This window comes from Schizophyllum commune (genome assembly GCF_000143185.2).
Source record: "Schizophyllum commune H4-8 unplaced genomic scaffold SCHCOscaffold_1, whole genome shotgun sequence".
In the NCBI taxonomy this organism is placed as follows: Eukaryota; Fungi; Basidiomycota; class Agaricomycetes; order Agaricales; family Schizophyllaceae; genus Schizophyllum; species Schizophyllum commune.
The window spans coordinates 4046412-4066461 of NW_026089538.1; the positions used below are offsets into that span (position 1 = coordinate 4046412).

Sequence of the window (20050 nt, forward strand, 5' to 3'; positions counted from 1 at the left end):
GTGTGGATCGTCTAGCTAGACTGTACTTCGCGTCTTTCGTGAGCGTACGATCCCATCATCTGGAGCCCACCGCGAGGGGATATTTCTGTGTCAGCCAGCAAATTACTAGCTGCTGAGCGAACTTCGAGAGTCATATTAAGGCCCTCTCCAATTCTACTTGTGCTTTCGGGTACCGTCACGACGGCTCCTGGACAAAAATCCAGCCTCTCGGCTCTAAGACCGGACTGGGATAGCTCTACATCCGAGCGATCCAAGAGAAAGGCCAAAGAGCGAGCGCGTCTAGCGGAACAAGCCAGTCGCCCATCGCGATCAGCATCACCCCGGAAATCCGTTACCCAACGTCCGGTAGAAACATCCAAAGCGGACGACACCTTACCAGGTGCTTTCCCTGAGGACACAGAACCGAACCCTCCTTCTCCTACTTCTCTCTCGGTCGCCAACGACCTCTCTGCTTCATTCTCTCGTCTTTCTATCGAGCCCGAACCGGCCGCGACACAGGGTCCACGCGCTTCATCCCCCTTGAGCTCTCTGTCCGACGATTCGACTCCGTCTCTCTCTGAATTATTTCCGACTCGCGACCGTACCGAACCAGCCTCGACCGAAGAACCGACTCCGACTCCAGCTTCCAGAATCATTCCGACTCCGAATCCGACTCTTATATCCCGTCCCGTTCCTTCTATTCCGACTTCGACTTCTACTTCTATTCCCAGACCAATGTCTACCGCTCGCTACTCTCATACGGCGTCTGACGCCCCTCGTTTCGACGAGGATGATATGAGCGGCTTGCCCTTGTTCCTACGAGATCTTGAGACATACCTCAAAGATCACGGGATCACGTCCGACGCGGACAAAATCGCTAAGGCGCCTCTCCACGCTAAAAAGACAGCTACGCGCATCTTGTGGGAGGAGCTGGCGCTCGCATTCAAAAACAAACCATGGGACGACTTTGTTAAGGCGATCCTGGAACAGTACCCTGAAATATCGGGTCAGCAGTCCGGAACGCTTGCAGAGCTCAGCCAAATCTGTAGCGAGTTCCGCGGACTTGGCGAGCAGGATGGGACTCGTGGAAACGTGTTCCTCCGTCGCTTTGCACCGTGTATTCTCAAACTCGGCCGTAGCAACTACAAGATCTCGAATTTTGAAGTCTGCTCGCGCCTCGCCGCTGTCTGCACGCCTCAGTTCCTTGCGACCCTCGACATGATGTTGGTCGGCAAGTCGAGCAGTCTTGAGGTACCCGGCAAGGAAAACGCAAATCCTCCGGAACGGCCGACCAACACATCCATCGTCGAAGGAGGTTACCGGTGGGAAGATATTGTTGCCACTATGCGCGAAGTCTGGCGCCGCGGTTTCACTGCAGCTCAGAACGCCATTGGCGACGCTTATCCCGTCGCGTCTATCCAGACCTCCGCGGCCTCCGCCTCGCACGCTGTATCCTACTCGGGCGACAGTGAATCTCGCTTAGTTAAACTCGAGCAGGATTTCCACGAATTTGCTGAGCGCGCTAGCCAAGGCGAAAAGGAAACTAAGACCGCTATACGTAGTCTACAGTCCGAAGTTCATACCGAGCTCGCTCAAGGACGTACCAAGTCCGATCAGAACTTCGCGATGATACAAGAGACGATTCAGCGCCTCACCAACCAGCTGTCGCTCAACACGAACAGCGCCGCCCCGCAAGGCGGTGGGTTCCGACCCAACTACCCTGGATCGTTCAACCGACCCCAGAATAATTATGGTGGTGGACAGCGTGGTCCCCCTCGACCTCAATACACTTGCAACTGGTGTGGCGAGGTCGGCCACTTCATGAACAATTGCCCTGATTGTCAGAATGCGATTAAATCCGGCGAGATCGTACCCGATAACGCTGGAGGCTTCCGCACTAAGACAGGCGAAATTATACCGCGTCGCAATGGTCCGCTTGACCTGCCGATGCGCACTAAGTGGCAGCAAATGAAGGCGGCTGTTAACCAATATGTGGTCGCTCCTTTCATGAACTACATTGGTCAATATACCAACTCAGGCATGTGGGGCATCCCGCAACAACCGCCGAGTGTCATACTGGACTCAGGCTTGGACGTTCCTCCCGGTTGGGACGAGTTCACCGAGCAGCTCTCCCCGGAGCAGATCGCGCATTACAACAACCCGCCTGTCGGCGAGATGGCTCAGCCACCGTCGGTCCAGGAGGGGTCGTCTCAGGGTTTTTGATGGGTTCAGGGATTCACGCCCAATACCTTGATAAACGCTGGGGGCGTGATGAGAGCCAGTTAAAACCAGCAGCTAGTTCGTTGCCACAAAATCCAAACAAGTCCGTGTACGCGACGCCTGCGAAGGCGCCCAACGCTAAGACTACGAATTCGCAGCCCGGCCCTGTACCGCAGGCCGGTCCTGCTCATCCATATCGCTCCGTGCCCGAGACGCGATTTATACCCATCGACCAACGCCCTTCGGCGCTACCTGTTAAGCCCGGTGCAGTGCCAGGTGAAGCAAGTCGCGCGAAGCCCGCGGCGAAGGTCCAGGCTCCTATACAAACCTCTGTAGACTCGGAAGATGTCTTAGAGAAATTACTGTCGACCAAGTGCCCGATGACCGGAATTACGCTGCGCGAATTTCTGGGAGTCAGTCCTACTCTACAAGACCTTCTAAGGAAATTGTTGACTAGGAAGCGCGAGATCGACGACAATTTTGGCAAAGTCCTGCGTGTAGCTTTGCTCACTGAAGCTTACCAACGCAAAGAATTGGGTTACGCTCAAGGACAGCGCCCCAATCTCGGCCGAGGTAGCGAGTCCGACGATCCAGTTCAGGTGAATTGGGCCGCGCTCGAGAACGAGGTCATTACCACGACGGTCGAGCTACCGTCGTGTGCCCACACTAAGGTACCCATCGGGTCCTATGTGCAGATTGACGCCCGACTCGAGGTATACCAGAGTCTGCCTGAACGCGGTCGCTCCGATGTTATCTTCGCGGGCGAACCTTCGGCGACACTGCGTACCGTCTGGCCGAATATCAACAACAATGGTCCGGATGAAAGTATCTTGGATAGTGGTTCACAAATCGTATCCATGTCTAAGGATTGCGCACGAGACCGCGGCGCTTCCTACGACCCGACTGTTACCATACGCATGCAAAGCGCCAATAACCAGGTCAACTCGACCTTGGGCCTAGCGAGGAATATTCCCTTTGACTTCGCTGGGATCACGGTGTACTTGCAGTGCCACATATCGGACACCGGCGCCTTCCGAGTATTATTAGGGAGACCTTTTGATACTCTGTGCGAGTCCGTATATACCAATGACCGCGACGGCAACCAGGAGGTGACCATTACTTGCCCTAACACTGGCAATAAGGTTACTATGCACACGTACGCCCGAGGCGTAATTCCTGAGCACATCCGCTCCTGCCATTTGACATCGCTGAAGCGACTTGGCTCATTGACTATCCCCTGCGCACACTTACGCGCGAGGAGTTGATTGGGTACCGGGCCCGAGCCTTAGCAAAACATCATGCGGAAGTAGGCCTTGTCCGCTCTCGAATAGAGAAGGAAAAGCTCGAGCGTCTTCATCGCTATGAACGCGAATACGGACATGTTATTAAGTTGCTCGACTTTAAACCAGGCAGCTTGGTGCTAGTCCGGAATACTCGCATAGAGAAATCACACAGTGACAAGATGCTACCGCGTTACCACGGGCCCATGGTGGTCATACGGCGGACGCTCGGAGGCTCTTATATTGTGGCTGAACTAGACGGAACCGTCTTCCAAAATAAAGTCGGAGCATTTAGAGTGTTGCCCTACCGTTCTCGGGCCTCTATAACCTTGCCCGATGAAATCCACTCATTAATCGACTTGTCTCCGGACGAGCTCGAGAAACTCATGGCCTCTGACGAGCCGGACGAGGACGAAGTCGCCCAAGTGAGTCCTGATGGGCTCGCGGACTTGGACGACGGAATCCTCAAGGAAATCGACGACGCTATGCCGGCGCAACCCCTACCTGACTTCTCGTTCCCTGACGAGCCGGAAGTCGACGCGCAGGTGCGACCGGACAGCCGAGACGATCTTGACCGTCGAGACCGTGAGGACGACGACCACCAGTCCGAGTCGGAAGGCGTTGAAGGCAGTGAGCCTCCGGGCTTCCTGGACGACGCCCCCGACGAAACCCCGGACAGGGAACCCTCCCCAACTCCCGAACCTGGCGAGCGCCGGTCCCGGAGGACCGTCAAACCTACGGAGAAGGTCCGTGCTGCAGGTGGGCAAAGGGAGATGAATAAAATGGCGAAATAAGAGCCATACACCGAAGGTGTACGCACAAGCGCTGCACCGGGTACAATTCTTCACGAGTCAGTCTGGATTGATGACCGCAATGTCCACGAGCTCTCTGAGGCTCTGATATTGCCCGTTCAGGCGATTTCAGGCTCAGACTTTGTGAGAACAAAACAAAATTCGTTGAATGGGTATGCCTCGACTACACAGTCCTAAGTACACGGCTATCTCATAGTAAACGAGTGTGGTGCCGCGTCCCGAACGCGAGACTACAGAAAATAAATAAACTAAGCTCAGCTCAGCCCACACCAGGCGGTGTAAGGGTCAGAGCGAGTGGAAAACGAACGTTGGACGTAACGAATGACTGGGTATACGCGCAAGTCAACGATCCAGACCATGCCGCCTACGCAGCGGGCAGTGTAGCGATGGCGGGGGTCTCCTCCTCCGTCTCCTTCGCGCTCGAGCGCGTAGTGGGCTTGCCGGACTTCTTCGCAGCGCGGCTGGACGAGCGCGACACCTCCTTCTTCTTGGGGGCGGCGTTGTCGACCTCCATCGCCTCGGCAGCGTTGCTGGCTCCCTCGGTGACCTGAGGAGCCTTGGCCTTGCCAGCCTCGGAAATGGCGTCGTCCAGCTCGGCCTCCGAGTCAGCGGCCAGAGCGTTCGTCAACGCCGCCTCGGCGCGTGCAGCGGTCGCCGGAGAAGCATCGCGCTTCGCGCGCGCCTCATCGTCGACCTTCTGCACCGTCTCCGAGCCTGTAGAACGGCTCGTGCGACGCGAGCCCGGCACGCCTTCGTCGTCCGACTATAAACTCGACTGAGTACCATTACAAACACATCGATTCAGGCCACGTACCGCGTCGAACTTGCTGAAGACCTCGCGCGCCGTCGCGCGGCGGTACACCTTCGACAGAGTGCGGCGCGTGCCGTCCATCGCGGTGTGTGCAGCGCACAGCGCGCCAAGGTTCAAGGCGGACGCGTTCAGGACCGCCGTGACCTGCGCCAGGCTATGGACGACCACGCCTAGATCGAACTCACCGTCCCCGTACGACTGGCGTCCGAGGGTGTTCGCGCGATCGAAGATCGCACTTGCACCTTCACCAAGCGCCGTGGCAATCGGGTTCGCTCCGTACATACCCTCGACCATAAGGCCTTGGGTGCCGTACTGAGAGAAGCCGGACGCCGAGGCGTCCCAGACGTACATCTGAGACGGAACTTGGGTTAGCCCCACACAATGAAAAAGCGACAGAGATGGACGCACCTTAGCAGGACGGTCGCCCTCCGTAGGTGATCCGGAGCGCTTCAAAGATCCAGACTCCGCCGCGACAGCAAGACTGTCCGCGATGGGGGCCGATGGCTCAGCAGCGTCGGAAGCGGAGGGACCGGGCGCCGCGCCCTTGCGGTTGCGGCGGGCCTTCCCCTTGCCCTTCGACGACTCCGCCACGGGGGGAGCGTCGGCGTCGTGCATGACGACGTCGTCGGCGTCCTTGGAGGCAGTCTCCTCGGCCTTAAGCTGGGAAAAACAATAAATCAGTCTAGTTAGACGAAAAATAACGTCCGACGACGCACCTTCGAGACGATCTCCTGCAGAGATCGCTTCGTGGCCGACAGGCCGCGGTAGAAGTCGTCCGCAGACTCCCCGGGTGCCAGACTGTCCGTCGCCGTGTAGCAGACGGTCAGGCAGTGGGCCATGATCGGCCGCTTGTCATGGACCTGCTTGAAATCCATGATGACCTGCAACGCTCAGTGTGAGATGGGAGGCGATCAGCGACGATCCGAACACGCACCATGACCCCATCAAGCGCGGCAACCAACTTCTCCTTGTTGCCCTCATAATGCTCGACGACCTTGGCGTCGAGCGCGCGCAGCTCCTCCACGTGCGTCTTGAGATACTTGACGATCTTCCTGGCAGCGGGAAGGTCGCAGTGCGCGACCTCGCGGAGCGCGGTCTTGAGCACCGCCGAAGCTGAAGGCAGAAGCGCAAGAAACTGATCGAAGAGATCGCGCTGGTATTTGTTGGCCATTGAGGGAGATGAAGGAACGAATCGTTGTAGTGGGTTGGACTCATCCGTCCAGCGCGCTCCGATCTTATATCACGACCGCTCGGCCGGTCAGGGACGCGATATCCGCGCCCTCTGCCGCAATTTCATAAATTTCTACCTGCTCCTGAACTCCACACCGGCGAGGTCGCCGACATTTTTGGTGTGGGGGAGATAGGCTGCCGATCCAGCTCGTTCCACGACGGAGATTTTTGCGCCGCTATCGCGAGCAAGCACGACTCGCTAAGTCGAACCACAACCGGCAGTGGCCGACGGTCACGTGCAAACCACGCGAGCACGCCGTCGAGCAGCGTTCAATTGTCCGACCTCTAAGGCGGTCGCGCAGCACAATTTATCGCTTCTTATTTCACTTGGCATCACCCTAAATTGTCCAAGAAACAAGAAGTACATTTCATGGGAGACCTTACACAAGAAAATACAAGAAAAATATAATGTACAGAGTCCCAAGAAACCACCTATCAAAGCGCGTGTCGCGCGCATTGTCCTCGCCAATCCAGAGCTAGATACCGCACCTTTCACCTGAAGAGAGATGACGGAACAACTCGGGTCAGCGAAGATACACAAACAACAAAAAGGACTAAAGCGGGACTTACCTCGGCCGAGCGCTCAGAGCAACTCCGCTGGACGGTCGCCCGAGGGTCCCTCCCTCATCCACTCCGGCGTCGGGAAGCGCGAAGGCACTGCGGGCTTGGGAGAGGGAAGAGCAGGGGGCTCGACGTCGTCGTCCTCAAGCTCCTCTTCCTCCTCCTCGGCGCCCGGATGCCCCGCGTTGCCGTCCTCTTCGTCCTCGGCGTCCGGGAGGTGGGTCCAGCCAGGCTGAAGCCCCGAGCTACCCGCCGTCGGCCACTCAGGCGCGTCGTCGTCACCCAACCCCGCGAGCATGCGCTGCTCGTTATGGGCGCGGATCTCCTCCTTGATGCGGAGCATCTGCTCCTCCTCGTCGGCGAGGCGCTCCTGCTCCTCGGCCTGCTCCTCGAGCATCCGCGCGTCGTCCTCGGAAGGCGGCGAGGTGAGCCCGAGCAGGTCACCATTCAGCCCGTAGATGGGCGCCGGCCCCCTCGCAATAAACTCGCGATGGCGTCGTTCGCTGGCCTCGTCCTCCGTCTCGACGTAAGGCAAGAGCTCGCCGTCCGCATCGCGCGGACGACGGTCCCAGTCCACGCGGAAACGCACGGGCGGTACGACATCGCGCTCCTCGGACTCGGGCTGAGAGCGCTCCTCCTCCTCCTCCTCCTCTTCGACGTCCGAGGGCGTAGCGACTTTCTTGCTGCGCCGACCGCGCGCCGAGCTCGGGCCCGCCTTCGCCCTCTCCTTGCCCTTTGAGGTGGAGGTGGCGGCCTTCGTCTGGGAACGCGTGCGCTTGCGCGCGGGCTCCGGCTCTTCGGCCTCGACCTCGTCGTCGCCGGAATCGGTGGCAACCTTCCGCTGTTGAAGCGTTAGCTGTAGCACCACCAATATAATCAAATAAAATGGGAGCGCACCTTAGCGGCGCGCTTGCGCTTCGTCGCGCCCTTGTTCTTGTCGTGCTGGTGCGCCTTCTGCCCCGGATAGCTCCGCTGGGCTGGCGTCGCGGGCGCGCACCCACTCAGCTCGACTTCGCCGAGACCGCACCGTGCTGCCTCAACCGCGACATAGTCGGCGGGCAGCTGCGGTTGCTGCAAGAGCAGCACGTCCTGCGAAAAGTTAGTCCGCTGTGAACCCATAAAAACAATGAGGACTTACCAAGTCCTCGTTCGCCTGTCGCGGCACCCGGTCGCGGTCAGCGCGGCATAACGACGCGTCATGCGTCGGAATCTCGAGCCCCACGATGTTGATCACATACCTAGATGGTGAAAATGTCAGTGGGCGTCACCCAACCATGTCGGAGACCTACCGAGGGCGCGCGATCTCTTGCAGCGCGTACCACTTCGACTTGGGGTCCGATGCCTTGAGGCAGTCGAACAGGAAAAACATTGCCCCTTGGATCGCCGCGGTCGGCGCCCAGGGGCCAGTCTCTCTCATTTTGCGCGCCTGCGCGATGGCGTCGGACAAAGAGATCTACAAACGAGCGTTAGCTAGCGCCGAAAGCGATCCGCACGATGGGGCTTACCAGCTTCTTCTTGAGGATCGTCGCGCGCGTCTTATCGCGCTGGATCCCCCGCACCAAGTTCAGCACTGTGGGCTCCTGGCCCTTGAGTAGCGCGCGCGCATCCTTCTCGATCTGATAGAGCTTCCGGGCGAAAGCTTGGTGCTCCTTGCGCACCGTCGCGTGTGGGCCTTCGTTGCCGGCGGCCATCTCTAGATCGTCGTCAGTAGGGGCGGCGCGTCAGGACGCGCGTACTAGCGACGTACCGTCGTGGTTCAAGACAAGTTGGAAAACCGTGGGAGATGCGCACGGCCGGCTTTTAAACGACCATGCATGTCCGGAACATGCGGCGTGAGCCAAAAGCTTAATTAGCGCCCTGCCGCCCTCCGACAACTACCTACCAAGAGACTGCGGCAGCAGTCGACTGCGAGTCGCCCGACGACCCAGTAACAACACCGAGTCACCCATCCACCTTAACTGACCGAGGACGGTCCAGATTATTGGTGTGGGGGAGATGATACGCCCTGCGGCTGAAAAACGCGGAAAAACATACATAAACAAGCGATATATAGTCGACTTGGTCTAGATTGTATGGGCGGATCCGTATATACTGCACCGACGTCGCGACCGTACAACGGGCGCGTCGGGGGTATTTTATGACATAGAAAACCAGGAGCGCCACGCTTCCTAACCTTCAATACAACTAGTCCGCAGCATTATCCGTCTGCAATGACTGACCAAGGATAGCAGCGAGCTCTTCGGCGCCTGATCACGAGTCTGCGCGTCGTCGATGACATCCTGCGAGTCCTTTGGCGGGCCCTACTTAATCAAGTAGCCGCGCTATACGCGCTTCAAGCCTTCAGTCCTCTTGCCCCGCTGTGTCAAGAGAATCTAGATTATTGTTGGGGCTCGGACAAGCCTTCCTGCTGCTCGCCGTCATGCGGAGACACGCAGAGCACCGCGCAAGCGGAACTCGAACCATCAACGTGACTACACGTGACTTCGGGTCCGAGACCGGAACTTCGGGTCCGAGCTCGTGATCTCGGACATCGCCGAGTTGAACTCCGAACCGAGCGTCGGCGCCGCCAAGCGCTGTCCGCCCCGGCAAGGGCTTCACTCCCCGCGTATCGACAGTCTAGGCTGTACGCTCCCCGCCGCGCAGGCCTCTGAGCCGCGTCGCGCACAAGGGAACCGGTGGAAACCAGGCCGGCCTTGCCTTGGTAAACATCAACAAGTGTGGAATCGCGCCCGGCATCGCGGCGCAGGAGGATACCCGACCAGTCAACCGCTCTACCGCCAGGAACCGCAGTCATTGCGCGATTATTCGGACAGGAGAACGCGCGGATAGGCGTTATAGTTGGATTTTGACTCAGAGATAGGCATTGTGTGTTGCCGCGCGGTCTGGACGGCCGAGACGACGCGTTCAAGTTATATACCGAGACCTACATACGATTCGGGGACTTTTCCCGCCCCGCGCAGAGAAGCCCTAGTACCTACACACCACACCAAATAAACACAACCGCGTTAAACCGCACTTTACACATCATAAAAAGCCTGAACTTCCGAGCGCATTAAACCGCCTTGTGAACTTCAATCAAACCCGAAAGCGCTCGTAAGAACGCCGAGACGTCCGATTGCCCCACTCGACTTCTCGCTTCAGTCCAGCTCGTCTGGAACTGGCATAAACAACACAATCTATCCCCTAGTAATATAAATACTCGGACTCGCCCGCTCTCGTAGCGCCTCCAGTCTAGCGTGTTCATTGCTATCGTGGTTGTTGGTGTTTGGTTGTGTGGATCGTCTAGCTAGACTGTACTTCGCGTCTTTCGTGAGCGTACGATCCCATCAACGCGCGGCGCCACCAGTAGTCTCTCGTGACTTCGGCCTCGTCGCCTCCACACTGCGACCCGCGATGTTGCATCCACTATCGCCCACCGCGCATTACGTTCCTGAGGTTTCGCGTATACTTCATCCTCTCCTCGCACGCAGCACCAGGAAGGTGCAACCCGCGCTCGACTTGACAGTGCTCCCACTATAGCTACGGACGCATCGAGCGCACTTGCCACCTGACGCACCCATATCGAGCAGACCATTCGGAGTTTCGACGTCTAGTAATTCTACGTAGGCCCCCTTTGCGCGACACAATGTTGCCGTGTCACTCACCATCTCGCCACCACCACCCTCGTTCATGGCGCCTCAGAGTCTCGCAGAACCCATTCAATGTGGCACACAAGGCAGAGAATCCGTCGAATCCAATAAATCCATCGGCATAGTCGTACATATATAATAGAGAATAATGAAAAAGGCTGAGCATGCATAGATAGGCGCGGTGATAGAGCGTTGAAGGATAGATAGGGATGTGGCTCGAGCATTCAGACATCGCAGCGGGAGATGCAAGTGTCCCGTGGCGGCGAAGACGCGACAAAGTCGAGGATCGCAGACTCGAGACTCGGAAACCCAGACCAAACGCGACGGCAGGCGAAGGAGACAAGTTCGAGAACGCGAGAGGCGAGAACGCGAGAGGGTGGCGAAGACATCGATAGCGGTAAGTCAGAGGCGTTTACCATTGCCCAGAAAGTTGCGTTTCTTCTTGGGCGGCTCCGAACTGTCCGACTCTGGCTCCTCGGTCTTCGAAGCCGACGCAAGACGAGCGGAGGACCTAGTCGCAGTCGTACTCGAGCGACGGGAGGATGATTTCGTAGCTGCGCGACGGGTGGAAGACTTCGGTGTCGTGGTAGATGTGGTCGCCTTGGATCTCGTAGCAGATGCGCGTCGCTGAGAGGGCTTCGCTTCGGAAGCGCCGGAAATCTTGCCATAGGACCGCTTGCGTGTCGCTCCAGCCATACCGAGTATCGTAGGCGCACTATCCACTTTGCGCTTCGGAACGGAGGCCTTTGGCTTCGTTTGAGGTGCGGGTTCCGTCCGAGCGTCCATGAGCCGCTCGGACCGGCGAACAGCATCGCGGTCGGGGTCTGGCGTCGGTTTGGGGGGTTTCCTACTGGGTTTCGGAGGATCGACACCTTCCTTCACCCAGTGCCCGATGGTCGGCCAGAGGGATTTGAAGACATAGTTGTCCGCTCCCTTGAAGGTCAGCTGCAGCACCTCCATCCGGTAAAGTAGCTTCGTGGCTGCATCGGCGAGCACATTAGCGACGTTCATGTGCGATCGCACAATGAACAGTCTTATGGAGGAATCGGTGGGGTTGAGGATGTAATAGGCGATTATCCCGTTCGGGTCATCGCAAGGTACGATATAATCGGGAAGGCGGCCCTGCAATGCGAGTGTGTCCAGATCTTCCTCTAGAAATTCCAGGCCAGTTGGGAGGTCTTCGTATGCTCTGAAAGGTGGACCACGGTGACTGATAGCGATAGGCCCTTCGCCTTGGAAAAGATGGAGGTAGAAAAGGTTGGTGTCCTCGGGAAACCACTGAATTTTTGAACCCCGTGAGTGGCATATTTCGCCTGTTCATTGATAAAACATACCTGACGAGCGCTCATATGAGGATTGTCGGCGATCCTTTTCAGACTATACTTCAAGCGAAGAGGCAACAAGCAAATGCCGCCGCTCCCTATGCCGCGTGTTCCGTCGAACAATAGGTGCATGGACGCGGTCACTGCAACGCGAGCATCAGTGAAACGCGGCTGGGAAAATAAACAAGTCGGTGGGTCACATACTCTGATCCTGATTATCCGGAGAGTCCAGGCGAAGCTGACGCTCCAGCGTATTCTTCGTAGTCAGGATGATAGAGCCAATGGCGTTCTGCAGGCGCTCGAACTACGAAGGGGTCAGTCAGGGCAGCTCCGATCACAAGGACATCCCTCACCATTGGCTTGTTCATCGATGCTAGCTCCCTACGAAGACAATGCGTGGTCTGGACTATGTCCGGGTGTTGTAGCCCTTCGAATAGACACCATTTGAACTTTTCAAGGTTGCCGACGAGAACCGCCACTTTCTCCTTCATAGCCTTCGGCCGTGCACCGTACGCATACGGAGGTGTTCTCTGCCTGAGACGGTCAAGGTTCCGGCGGCGTACGAGCCTGCGGCCGTCCCCATCATTCCCGGCATCCTCCTGGTCAGGAGGATCGCCGGGCGGCATGGTCGACAAGACAGGTAGGGAGACGCAAGTGGGAAAGGATGGTTTGGCTGGTGGCGAGCGCACCTGTCTTGTACTTATACCTGGTCGGAGCTTCGACTACGGACATACCGCCGTCACGGCTATCATTTCATTATCGTTGCTTTGTAGCTCCATTTATGGAGCCTGGTCGATGCATCTTGGTGGCGCATGTGAGTCTCCATATGGTAGAAAACAAAGAGCGCGATTGCGATCGAGAGGCCAGGCGCCGGCATTTGCCTCCGCTGATGCGATCGGCGCAGTCGCAATGGTCTAAGCGCCTTGTCTCTCGCCCTTCCTTCCCCATCAACCATCTTCTGCTCACGGATATGCCCAAGTATCCTTGGAAGAGATGCCCCTTCTCAGGCATGACTGATGATTTGTGGCTAGTCAAGCCAATCTCTGAACAACCAGACGATGTGGACGAAATGCAGGTGTGTAGTTCCTCGCGAAGGATTGTGCATGCCAACTCACGTGCGTAGGTGGCCTGCACCGAGTGGGTCTGGGGACTCAAGCGTGGCGGTTTCCCTTACGTTCTCGCTGAAGCCCATAACTCACTGTATGGTGCGTCTCGCCGTGGCATACTCGGACTGAGATATCGACTCTTGTGCAGCGCGCAAGGACATCGCCGACCTCTACGCATCCTATCAATTCATTCTTGTTCCGACCTTCAAACTCGTCAAAGACATCATGGACTTCGTAGACCACGCGCGTGTTCTCCATCGAGACGAAAAAGACAGATCGTCTCGCCGTCCTTTCACAGCGGTACGTGCCTCACGTACACGGCTCCATTCTTCCGGGCTGACACAGAACGCGTAGCTGGCACCCCCCAACGGCCTCTATCGTTACGTCTTCATTCCATTTACCGACGCTGCTCGCGAACTGCAAAAAGAATTCGACCTGCAGCCCCAGACCGCTGACGATCTGACTGGCTGGGTGAATCCAATAATGGGCGAATCATTCTGGGAGGGCTGCGATGCCTTTCCTGTCGTCGAATGCTATACTCACCCTTACTTCATCTGCTATTACGCAGAGAAGGCGTTTGAATACCACAACCTAGGCACAACGGTCACGGCTCAGTACTCGATTGCTGCGGAAGAAGTCCTCGACCTCTGGAATATCAGCACGACATCGGCACACGTCCCTCAATGGTTCATCGACTATCCGAGCATGGAAGATGATGACATCACAGTGGCGAGCTCGCAAGGCTACGGATATACGATAACCTCGCAGAGCAATGGCCAGAATGACCGTGTCAAAGTCGCTACCGAGGGCGACGACGTACTGCAAGCAGGCGTATCCGAATGGACTCAAGCCGTCGATCCCGAGTCCATTCCCGAGGAGCAGCCTCCAATCCTTCCCGAGCCGATAGAGGTCCGCCGCTCCGAGCGAATACGCAGGCGCTACAACCCCTACGGCAAGCCGGAGCCCGTCTACAGGCCAGATCCCGTGCGCGAGGCGCCGTGGCCAACACCCGAAGACGCGGACCCGTTCCGGTATCCTCCCTCGTGGACGAAGCGCACTGGCCGCTTCCCGACGCGCAAGTTCTCGAGCAACGACTGGGCGTTCTTCTGCTATAACATCGGTCTCGCGCTGCCTGGGAAGAGCTAACCACTCCCCCCATGATCGACGCTTGCGCGCATCCCGGCTGGCGCGTCTCGCCTCGGATGGTCCTGCGTTGCGGGCTCTCTCCGCTTTCTTGCGCCCACGATCACCCTCCGTGTCATGCGGCGTCGAGGCTTCACATATACTAGCCCGCCGCTCATCGCGCCACGCCCGCTGCGCGTGACAATCGCCGCTACGCGGTCTCCTCGCCCTGCGCCTGAACCGTGAAGACACTTCAGTCCGACGGACTCTGCGCGCGCCCGAACGCGCGCTCCTCCTCTTCAGCGGTGTGCTCTAGTAGACCCCGCGCTACACGCTTGGCGGCCTCTACTATAGCTAGGCTCAGAGCCCGCGGCGGAATTGAACGGCGCCACCCGGATGCTTGCGAGTCGCCTATGATGACCATAACATGCGGTCGTCTGTACCTAAATTATTCTTATTCTATTGGATAATGAAACACGATCGAGCTCCTCCGTGTCCGTTGGGCGAACGCGACGGTCCGAACGGTTTGTTGTAACGGAACGAGGACTGAAAGGGACCGAGCAGGCAACCATCGTGCCTCGGCTCGCGTTGTCTTCATTACTGGAGGTTCATGTCGGAGATTGAGATTTATCATTTCATCCGCGCCGTGGATCTTGCCTACGCATGAACCAGCGTGACGGTCAAACCGCGCAAACGCAACAACAAACCTCTGCGCCCGATAGGCGAGATGCGGTGCAGAACGGTTTATGTGGCGGAGTATATTGGTCGACGCGTCGGTGGAGCTATGAATGGTAAAGATGAACTACGGTGTCCATGATCCGGCGACACAATGGGCAGACGCGTCTTGATGACTAGCGAATCCGCTGTCCGCCCAGGGACATTCCCGACAGTGGCAAAACTTCTGCTGCGGCGCAAGGATGCCAGTGGTTGATGCCCCCAGCTCACGGACTCCTTCTGCAGTTCTAGGTCACTCTACCGCGTGCCACCGCTTGACCTATGGTCGTGTCCGAGTCTTTGACCAGAAGGCCTAAATCCCGGAGACAGATGGGCGCGCGATGGAGTCACTTGCCTTTGGGTTCCCTGAGAGTGACCAACGCATAACCCATTACCAGGAAAGAACTGCACCAGATAATTGATCGCATAAGATACTGTACATACAGCGCATCGCAAAGTCGCGTGGAGTACAATGAGTACAAGTACAAGGCTTCTGAAATGGAAGGAGCGTGACAATCCGTTCAGTGGCCCGCCAGAGACTCGGAGATGAGAGCGGCGAATGAAGAGACGCGAGAAGAGCTCAAGGGAGACTAGAGGTTGAAAGGAGAAAAGACCGAGAAGACGTGCGACCAGCGAGGATTACCCACGAGACGCGTCCAACACACGCTTCTTCTTGAGCTTAGGCTCCTTCGCGTCCGAGTCAACTGGCGGAGCGGGCCGTTTCTCGGACCTGTGCGAGGAAGACGCGGCGACGGGTTCGGCAGGGAGAGCGCCCGAGAGAGGTGAAGCGCGGAGAGACGCTGCCACAGGGCCCGCCGACTGAGTCACACGAAGCGGAACAGGCGCCAAGGGCGCGGACTTGATGGCCGCCTCGGTCTTGAGGGCTGCGAGGCGAGGCGACTTCCTGGTTCGTCCTTCGAAGAGTGCCTTTTGAACAGCCGCTTCCAGACGGTCCTTCGCCTCCTGAGTCTGCGGTTCGAACAAGTCGCCAAGAGCGTCCCAGAGCTTGTGATAGAGGGCCCATTCCCGGTCGGAGAGCGGCGCAAAGTTGCGTCGGACTGCTTGTGACGCCTCGCCTTTGCCGGCCCGAGCGACGAGCGCCTTCTCTTCCTCGATCGCTCGCTCCTCTTCGACACGAACCTTGAGCTTGAGCGTCGCATCCCAGCAGAAGAAGATGGGGCAGTCGTGGGCGACGAGAGACATCGGTCCGTCACGGAAGTTGTGGGTAATCTCGTTGTCTGCGCCCTCCGGAATTGCGCGAAACCCTGGAGGAAGGTCGTCCTCGGAAACCTGCGAGGGATCGTTGGCAGAGGGGCCGTCGTTGCCTGTGGCATCGTCGCCGGCGTCCGCATTCTTGTCATCGTCGCTCACGAGCAGTTCCAAGTCCGAAGGGTTCTCAACGTCAATGTGTGCATACGACCGCTCGGCGGGCCCCACACGGTTGGCGATAATGGACCCTCGTACGCCATCGAAGACGTTCGCCAAAAACCTGTAGGCCAGTTTTGGGAACATCTAAGAGGAGGGTCAATATATATCATCATCTTATGGTGCAAAAGACGCACCTGCCGGTAGTCAAGGCCCTTCTGTCTACCCTTCTTGATGATCTCCAGGCATTCGTCCAACTTCTCGGGGAGAATGTACAGGACACCGCTGCCGAGGCCATTGACGACGGATTTACCATCGAATAATTTATGAAAGTAGACGTTCACTGGGAGACTCTCAGTTCGGATGTGAGAAGCGAGCGCGAAGGACCTACTGATATCCTGATTTCTGGAGGAGTCCAGATTGAGGATGCGCATGATGGATCCGTCCTCCATCTTCACAGCTATACCCACGGCTTCTTGAAGCAAGATAAACTATGTGCGCGCGAGTTAGAGAATGGTAGGAAAAGGAGGCATAAGAATCACATACGAGGTTCTTGTGTGTGCTCCAAAGTGTGCGCGGGATGATGTGCACGACGTTGAGCGTATAAAGCAGGAAGGTGATGCCGGTGATTAGGCAGACAGGCGAGCCCACAAGAGAGAGAACCTTTCTCTTGCCCGCCTGCCACCTATTGACAGGTGTGCGAAGAGACGGTGTTGTCGGCAGAGATGAGATGGGGATTTGCTGGGCAGGCGCCGCAGCGGACTCTGGAGGAACCTTGCCGGTGCCATTGGCGGCGTCGGCTTTGGCGTCCGCCATCGCCTCCGACATAGAGATGAGTGGCAAAGATGAAGGGAGAAACTGAGGGCAGTCGATGTGCTTGGCCCTTTATATGCCGCCCGGTATGGAGTGTTTGTTCTGTGCCTGGTATGATCACACTCCATTATAGCCACACTGTTTATGACCGCGATGAATTTCAACGACCATCTTGCATGTTAGCACGAGTGTGGGGCGTGCATTGTCCAGTCGAGCGCCGTCGGCGATGGATCCCGAGGGTGTCTTGAACGCCGATGATGAATGTCGCGAGTCCGCGGCATCTTGTGTCGCAGCAAACAATGGATCACGTGGACTCAGGACGCGACGGTCTAAGCGCGAATCCGCCTGCTTCCCTCCATCACCCTTGTGCCCATAGTCTGCCATGCCGCGCTATCACCCCAGATTTCACTGTCCCATCACTGGATTACAAGATCCTGTGGCATGTTGTCGCCTGATACTTGAACCTGAGGACGACGCAGATGTCGATCCCCTAATGGTAGACGGTTTCTATCTCTGAATACATCCCGCAAACTCAACCGTACTGTAGGTTGCAAGGAAGGAATGGGTATGGGGCCTCGATAGAGGTGGTCTTACATACTACATTCCATCTCCTCACAATGCTTTGTATTGTCCGTTGCGTCCCAGTCATCTCGCTTGTCCCACTCACTACTCGCATAGTCCGACCCGATATCGCGCGGCTCTACTTCAGCCACGAATTCGTCCTCGTCCCCACCTTCAAAACCTTTGTTGAGGCTATCAAGTTTATTGAACATGCTGGCGTCGACGATCGGGACACGAAGGATACGTCGCCTCGTCGACCATTAACTGCAGTGCGTCGCATGCATCACCTGCTAATGCGTGATACTGATGAGATTTCCTAGCTCGCTCCAACCTCAGGGCGATATCGCTACGTATTCATACCCTTGTCCGATGCCGCCCGCCAACTGCAGGAAGAATTTCCTATGCAGCCGCAAACCGAGGACGACCTGAATGGATGGACCAATCCAATTTATCACACCCCTTTGGTTCGCGGGAGCGATCAGTTCCCCGTCATCGAGTGTTACGCCCATCCATTCTCCGTCAGCACCTTCGCAGCGGAGACCCTCAGTCTTTATCACGGTACCCTTACAAGAGTCATCAAGCAGTGGCAGACAATGATCAATTTCCTCCAATTGCGATGGACGAGTTCAATTGCCCGCGTCCCTCAGTGGTTCATTGACGCCCCTGCCAGGGAGACGGACGATACGACCATCGATGGGTCCGAAGCGTCCGGGTACCTCAACGCCACGGACCCGAACACCCTCATGCTTACGCAGGAGGAGATCCGCAACAGGGTCCCGCTGGAGGGCCCCGGCTTCGCGCACGCTCGCGCCAAGGTCATGGACTGGTTCTCGAAGACCCGCCAACCATGCAAGCTCCGTCGTCAGCAGCGTGGTCAGGACCGCTCCCCCTACGCATGGACCTCAGCCTCCTCGCGCCGGCGCAAAAATCCCCCCGCCGCTCAGCAGAAGCTGCCGGCCCCCAAGGAGCCTCCGAAGTGGGTGCAGCGAAACGGCCGCTTTCCGACGGAGGAGTTCTCGAGCAGCGACTGGGCGTATTTCTTCTTCGGCGCGTCGCTCGATGGTCGATTTACGGATGCCGCCACTGCCGGATAGCATTCGGCTTGTCGCTGAGCTCGCCTTCGCGCATAGTCATGCGCATTCCAGCCCTGAGCTGACCTCGCCGCGCGCATCCGCCGCGTCCTGAGGGCCAATGGCTCTCCGACGACGGCGCCCGCTGCACCGTCGGTCGTCGCAGATGGCGCTCCGGCACTCGCTCGCCGTGAAACCATCGTAGATGCGACTTGACCTCTGCATCAAGCCCGGAGCTCTGCCGTCGATCTCGCGCCCCATGCACAACACTACGTGCTCGTCGCATGAGCTGGCGGTGTCCATCTGGACCCCACCGTGCGCGCGAAGTCTACCGTACACCCTGCAGCGCACTCGCTACCCCGATGTCCTCCTGGACGCGCCGACGGTCCCTTGCCTGTCCATGGCCAGCATCCGGCCCGGCCCGACCTGCTGATCCCGGACTTATTCCCAAATCCGGCACAATAGCAGATAGCACGTGTACTGATCTGATCAAACTATAGGCCCTTGGGCTGCCAGAACCGGCGCCCTTGTGTTTCTCCATCATCCAGCGTGATCTTTTCGTTGCCATGCGTCACTTGTCTGATAGTTTATAGCTGGCCCGCAGCCCAGTTTCTCCCACCCACCCTCCATGTCCCAGGACGAAGACCATCGCCGCTTGACAATGTCGACCATGACATCGACGTATCGAACTCATCGCACGGCCATCGTCCAAGTCGCAATGCACTCATCGTGTATCGCAATCCTGGATCATCAAGGCTGATCACAACTCATAAATAATACAACTAGCGTCTCGCATAAATAAGTACAGCTCGAGAATAAATAAAGGAGCGCGCGCCACCCATCGATGGCCAAGTTCAGACAAGATATTGAGGATGCCACCTATCCTAGTTGAAGTTCCAGTTGACCGCGATGTTCCCCTCGCCCAGCTTGGCCAGCTTCTTGAAAGCCGAGGGCGTCAGGTCGAGGCTGTTCGCCGCGCAGCCCGGGCAGAGGTCGCGAACAGTGGCGACGACCTTCTTCCCATTGTCTACAGCAACTCCCATCAGAAAACTAGACAGAGAGCGCAGGTAACGGTGGCTTACGATGTGCGGTAACCTTCTTGCCGCAGTGCGCACCGCCGGCGTACTTGTCGCTCGAGAGCGCCACGGCGTGCTCGCTGTTCTTGATTTTTTTGCCGCAGGCGCCGTAGTTGTTGTTCGGCGTGTAGTAGGTGGCTGGGGAACAATGTTTTTGAGCCTGGGAAACGGGTGCGGAAGTCCAGGAAGGTTACCTCGACCACTGAGCGCGGCAGAAGAGACTTCGTCGGTCGCGTCGCTAGTGGCATTCGAGATGCTGCTGGAGGACGGCAGCGCAACTGAAGCACTCGCCGTGGACGCCTGGCTGGACATGGCTGTATCTCTGATCAGCGGGGTAGTCTTTACAAAGGCAGCATAAGGTACTTGCCCGCAGCAGAGG

At 57.5% G+C, this 20050-nt stretch overlaps 5 protein-coding genes across 5 annotated transcripts; 2 read left to right on the forward strand and 3 right to left on the reverse strand.

Annotated features, from left to right (window-relative positions):
• Window positions 1–10900: 10900 nt before the first annotated feature.
• SCHCODRAFT_02522900 (uncharacterized protein) lies at window positions 10901–12371 on the reverse strand. Its single transcript, XM_003034743.3, has 4 exons — window positions 12198–12371; window positions 12049–12148; window positions 11857–11987; window positions 10901–11800 (listed from the first exon to the last, which is right to left on the reverse strand). Exons 1-4 carry the CDS (start codon window positions 12333–12335, stop codon window positions 10925–10927), a joined length of 1245 nt encoding a protein of 414 aa, XP_003034789.2. The 5' UTR covers window positions 12336–12371; the 3' UTR covers window positions 10901–10924.
• A 427-nt stretch (window positions 12372–12798) lies between these two features.
• On the forward strand, window positions 12799–14558 carry SCHCODRAFT_02522904 (uncharacterized protein). The gene is made up of 4 exons (XM_003035558.3): window positions 12799–12919; window positions 12968–13049; window positions 13099–13250; window positions 13305–14558. Exons 1-4 carry the CDS (start codon window positions 12815–12817, stop codon window positions 14094–14096), a joined length of 1131 nt encoding a protein of 376 aa, XP_003035604.1. The 5' UTR covers window positions 12799–12814; the 3' UTR covers window positions 14097–14558.
• Window positions 14559–15425: 867 nt separating this feature from the next.
• On the reverse strand, window positions 15426–16979 carry SCHCODRAFT_02683542 (uncharacterized protein; the record flags this gene model as incomplete). Its single annotated transcript, XM_003034742.1, has 4 exons — window positions 15426–16298; window positions 16349–16494; window positions 16543–16642; window positions 16698–16979. 4 exons carry the CDS (start codon window positions 16977–16979, stop codon window positions 15426–15428), a joined length of 1401 nt encoding a protein of 466 aa, XP_003034788.1.
• Window positions 16980–17346: 367 nt separating this feature from the next.
• On the forward strand, window positions 17347–18619 carry SCHCODRAFT_02485625 (uncharacterized protein; the record flags this gene model as incomplete). The annotated part of the gene is made up of 4 exons (XM_003035557.1): window positions 17347–17460; window positions 17512–17593; window positions 17643–17794; window positions 17846–18619. The coding sequence occupies 4 exons, from the start codon at window positions 17347–17349 to the stop codon at window positions 18617–18619; spliced, it is 1122 nt and encodes a 373-aa protein (XP_003035603.1).
• Window positions 18620–19479: 860 nt separating this feature from the next.
• On the reverse strand, window positions 19480–19846 carry SCHCODRAFT_02482406 (barwin-like endoglucanase; the record flags this gene model as incomplete). The annotated part of the gene is made up of 2 exons (XM_003034741.1): window positions 19480–19622; window positions 19678–19846. Coding segments are annotated over 2 exons (312 nt in total), but the record flags the coding sequence as incomplete, so codon positions are not given.
• Window positions 19847–20050: the final 204 nt, after the last annotated feature.

Coding starts and splice junctions, on each gene's coding strand:
- SCHCODRAFT_02522900 (XM_003034743.3), bottom strand. CDS start 12,335: ATGAAGGAGAAAGTGGCGGTTCTCGTCGGCAACCTTGAAAAGTTCAAA. Junction 12,149..12,197: donor CATCGATGAACAAGCCAATG/GTGAGGGATGTC, acceptor ACCCCTTCGTAG/TTCGAGCGCCTGCAGAACGC. Junction 11,988..12,048: donor TCCGGATAATCAGGATCAGA/GTATGTGACCCA, acceptor CTCGCGTTGCAG/TGACCGCGTCCATGCACCTA.
- SCHCODRAFT_02522904 (XM_003035558.3), top strand. CDS start 12,815: ATGCCCAAGTATCCTTGGAAGAGATGCCCCTTCTCAGGCATGACTGAT. Junction 13,050..13,098: donor AGCCCATAACTCACTGTATG/GTGCGTCTCGCC, acceptor ACTCTTGTGCAG/CGCGCAAGGACATCGCCGAC. Junction 13,251..13,304: donor CTCGCCGTCCTTTCACAGCG/GTACGTGCCTCA, acceptor CAGAACGCGTAG/CTGGCACCCCCCAACGGCCT.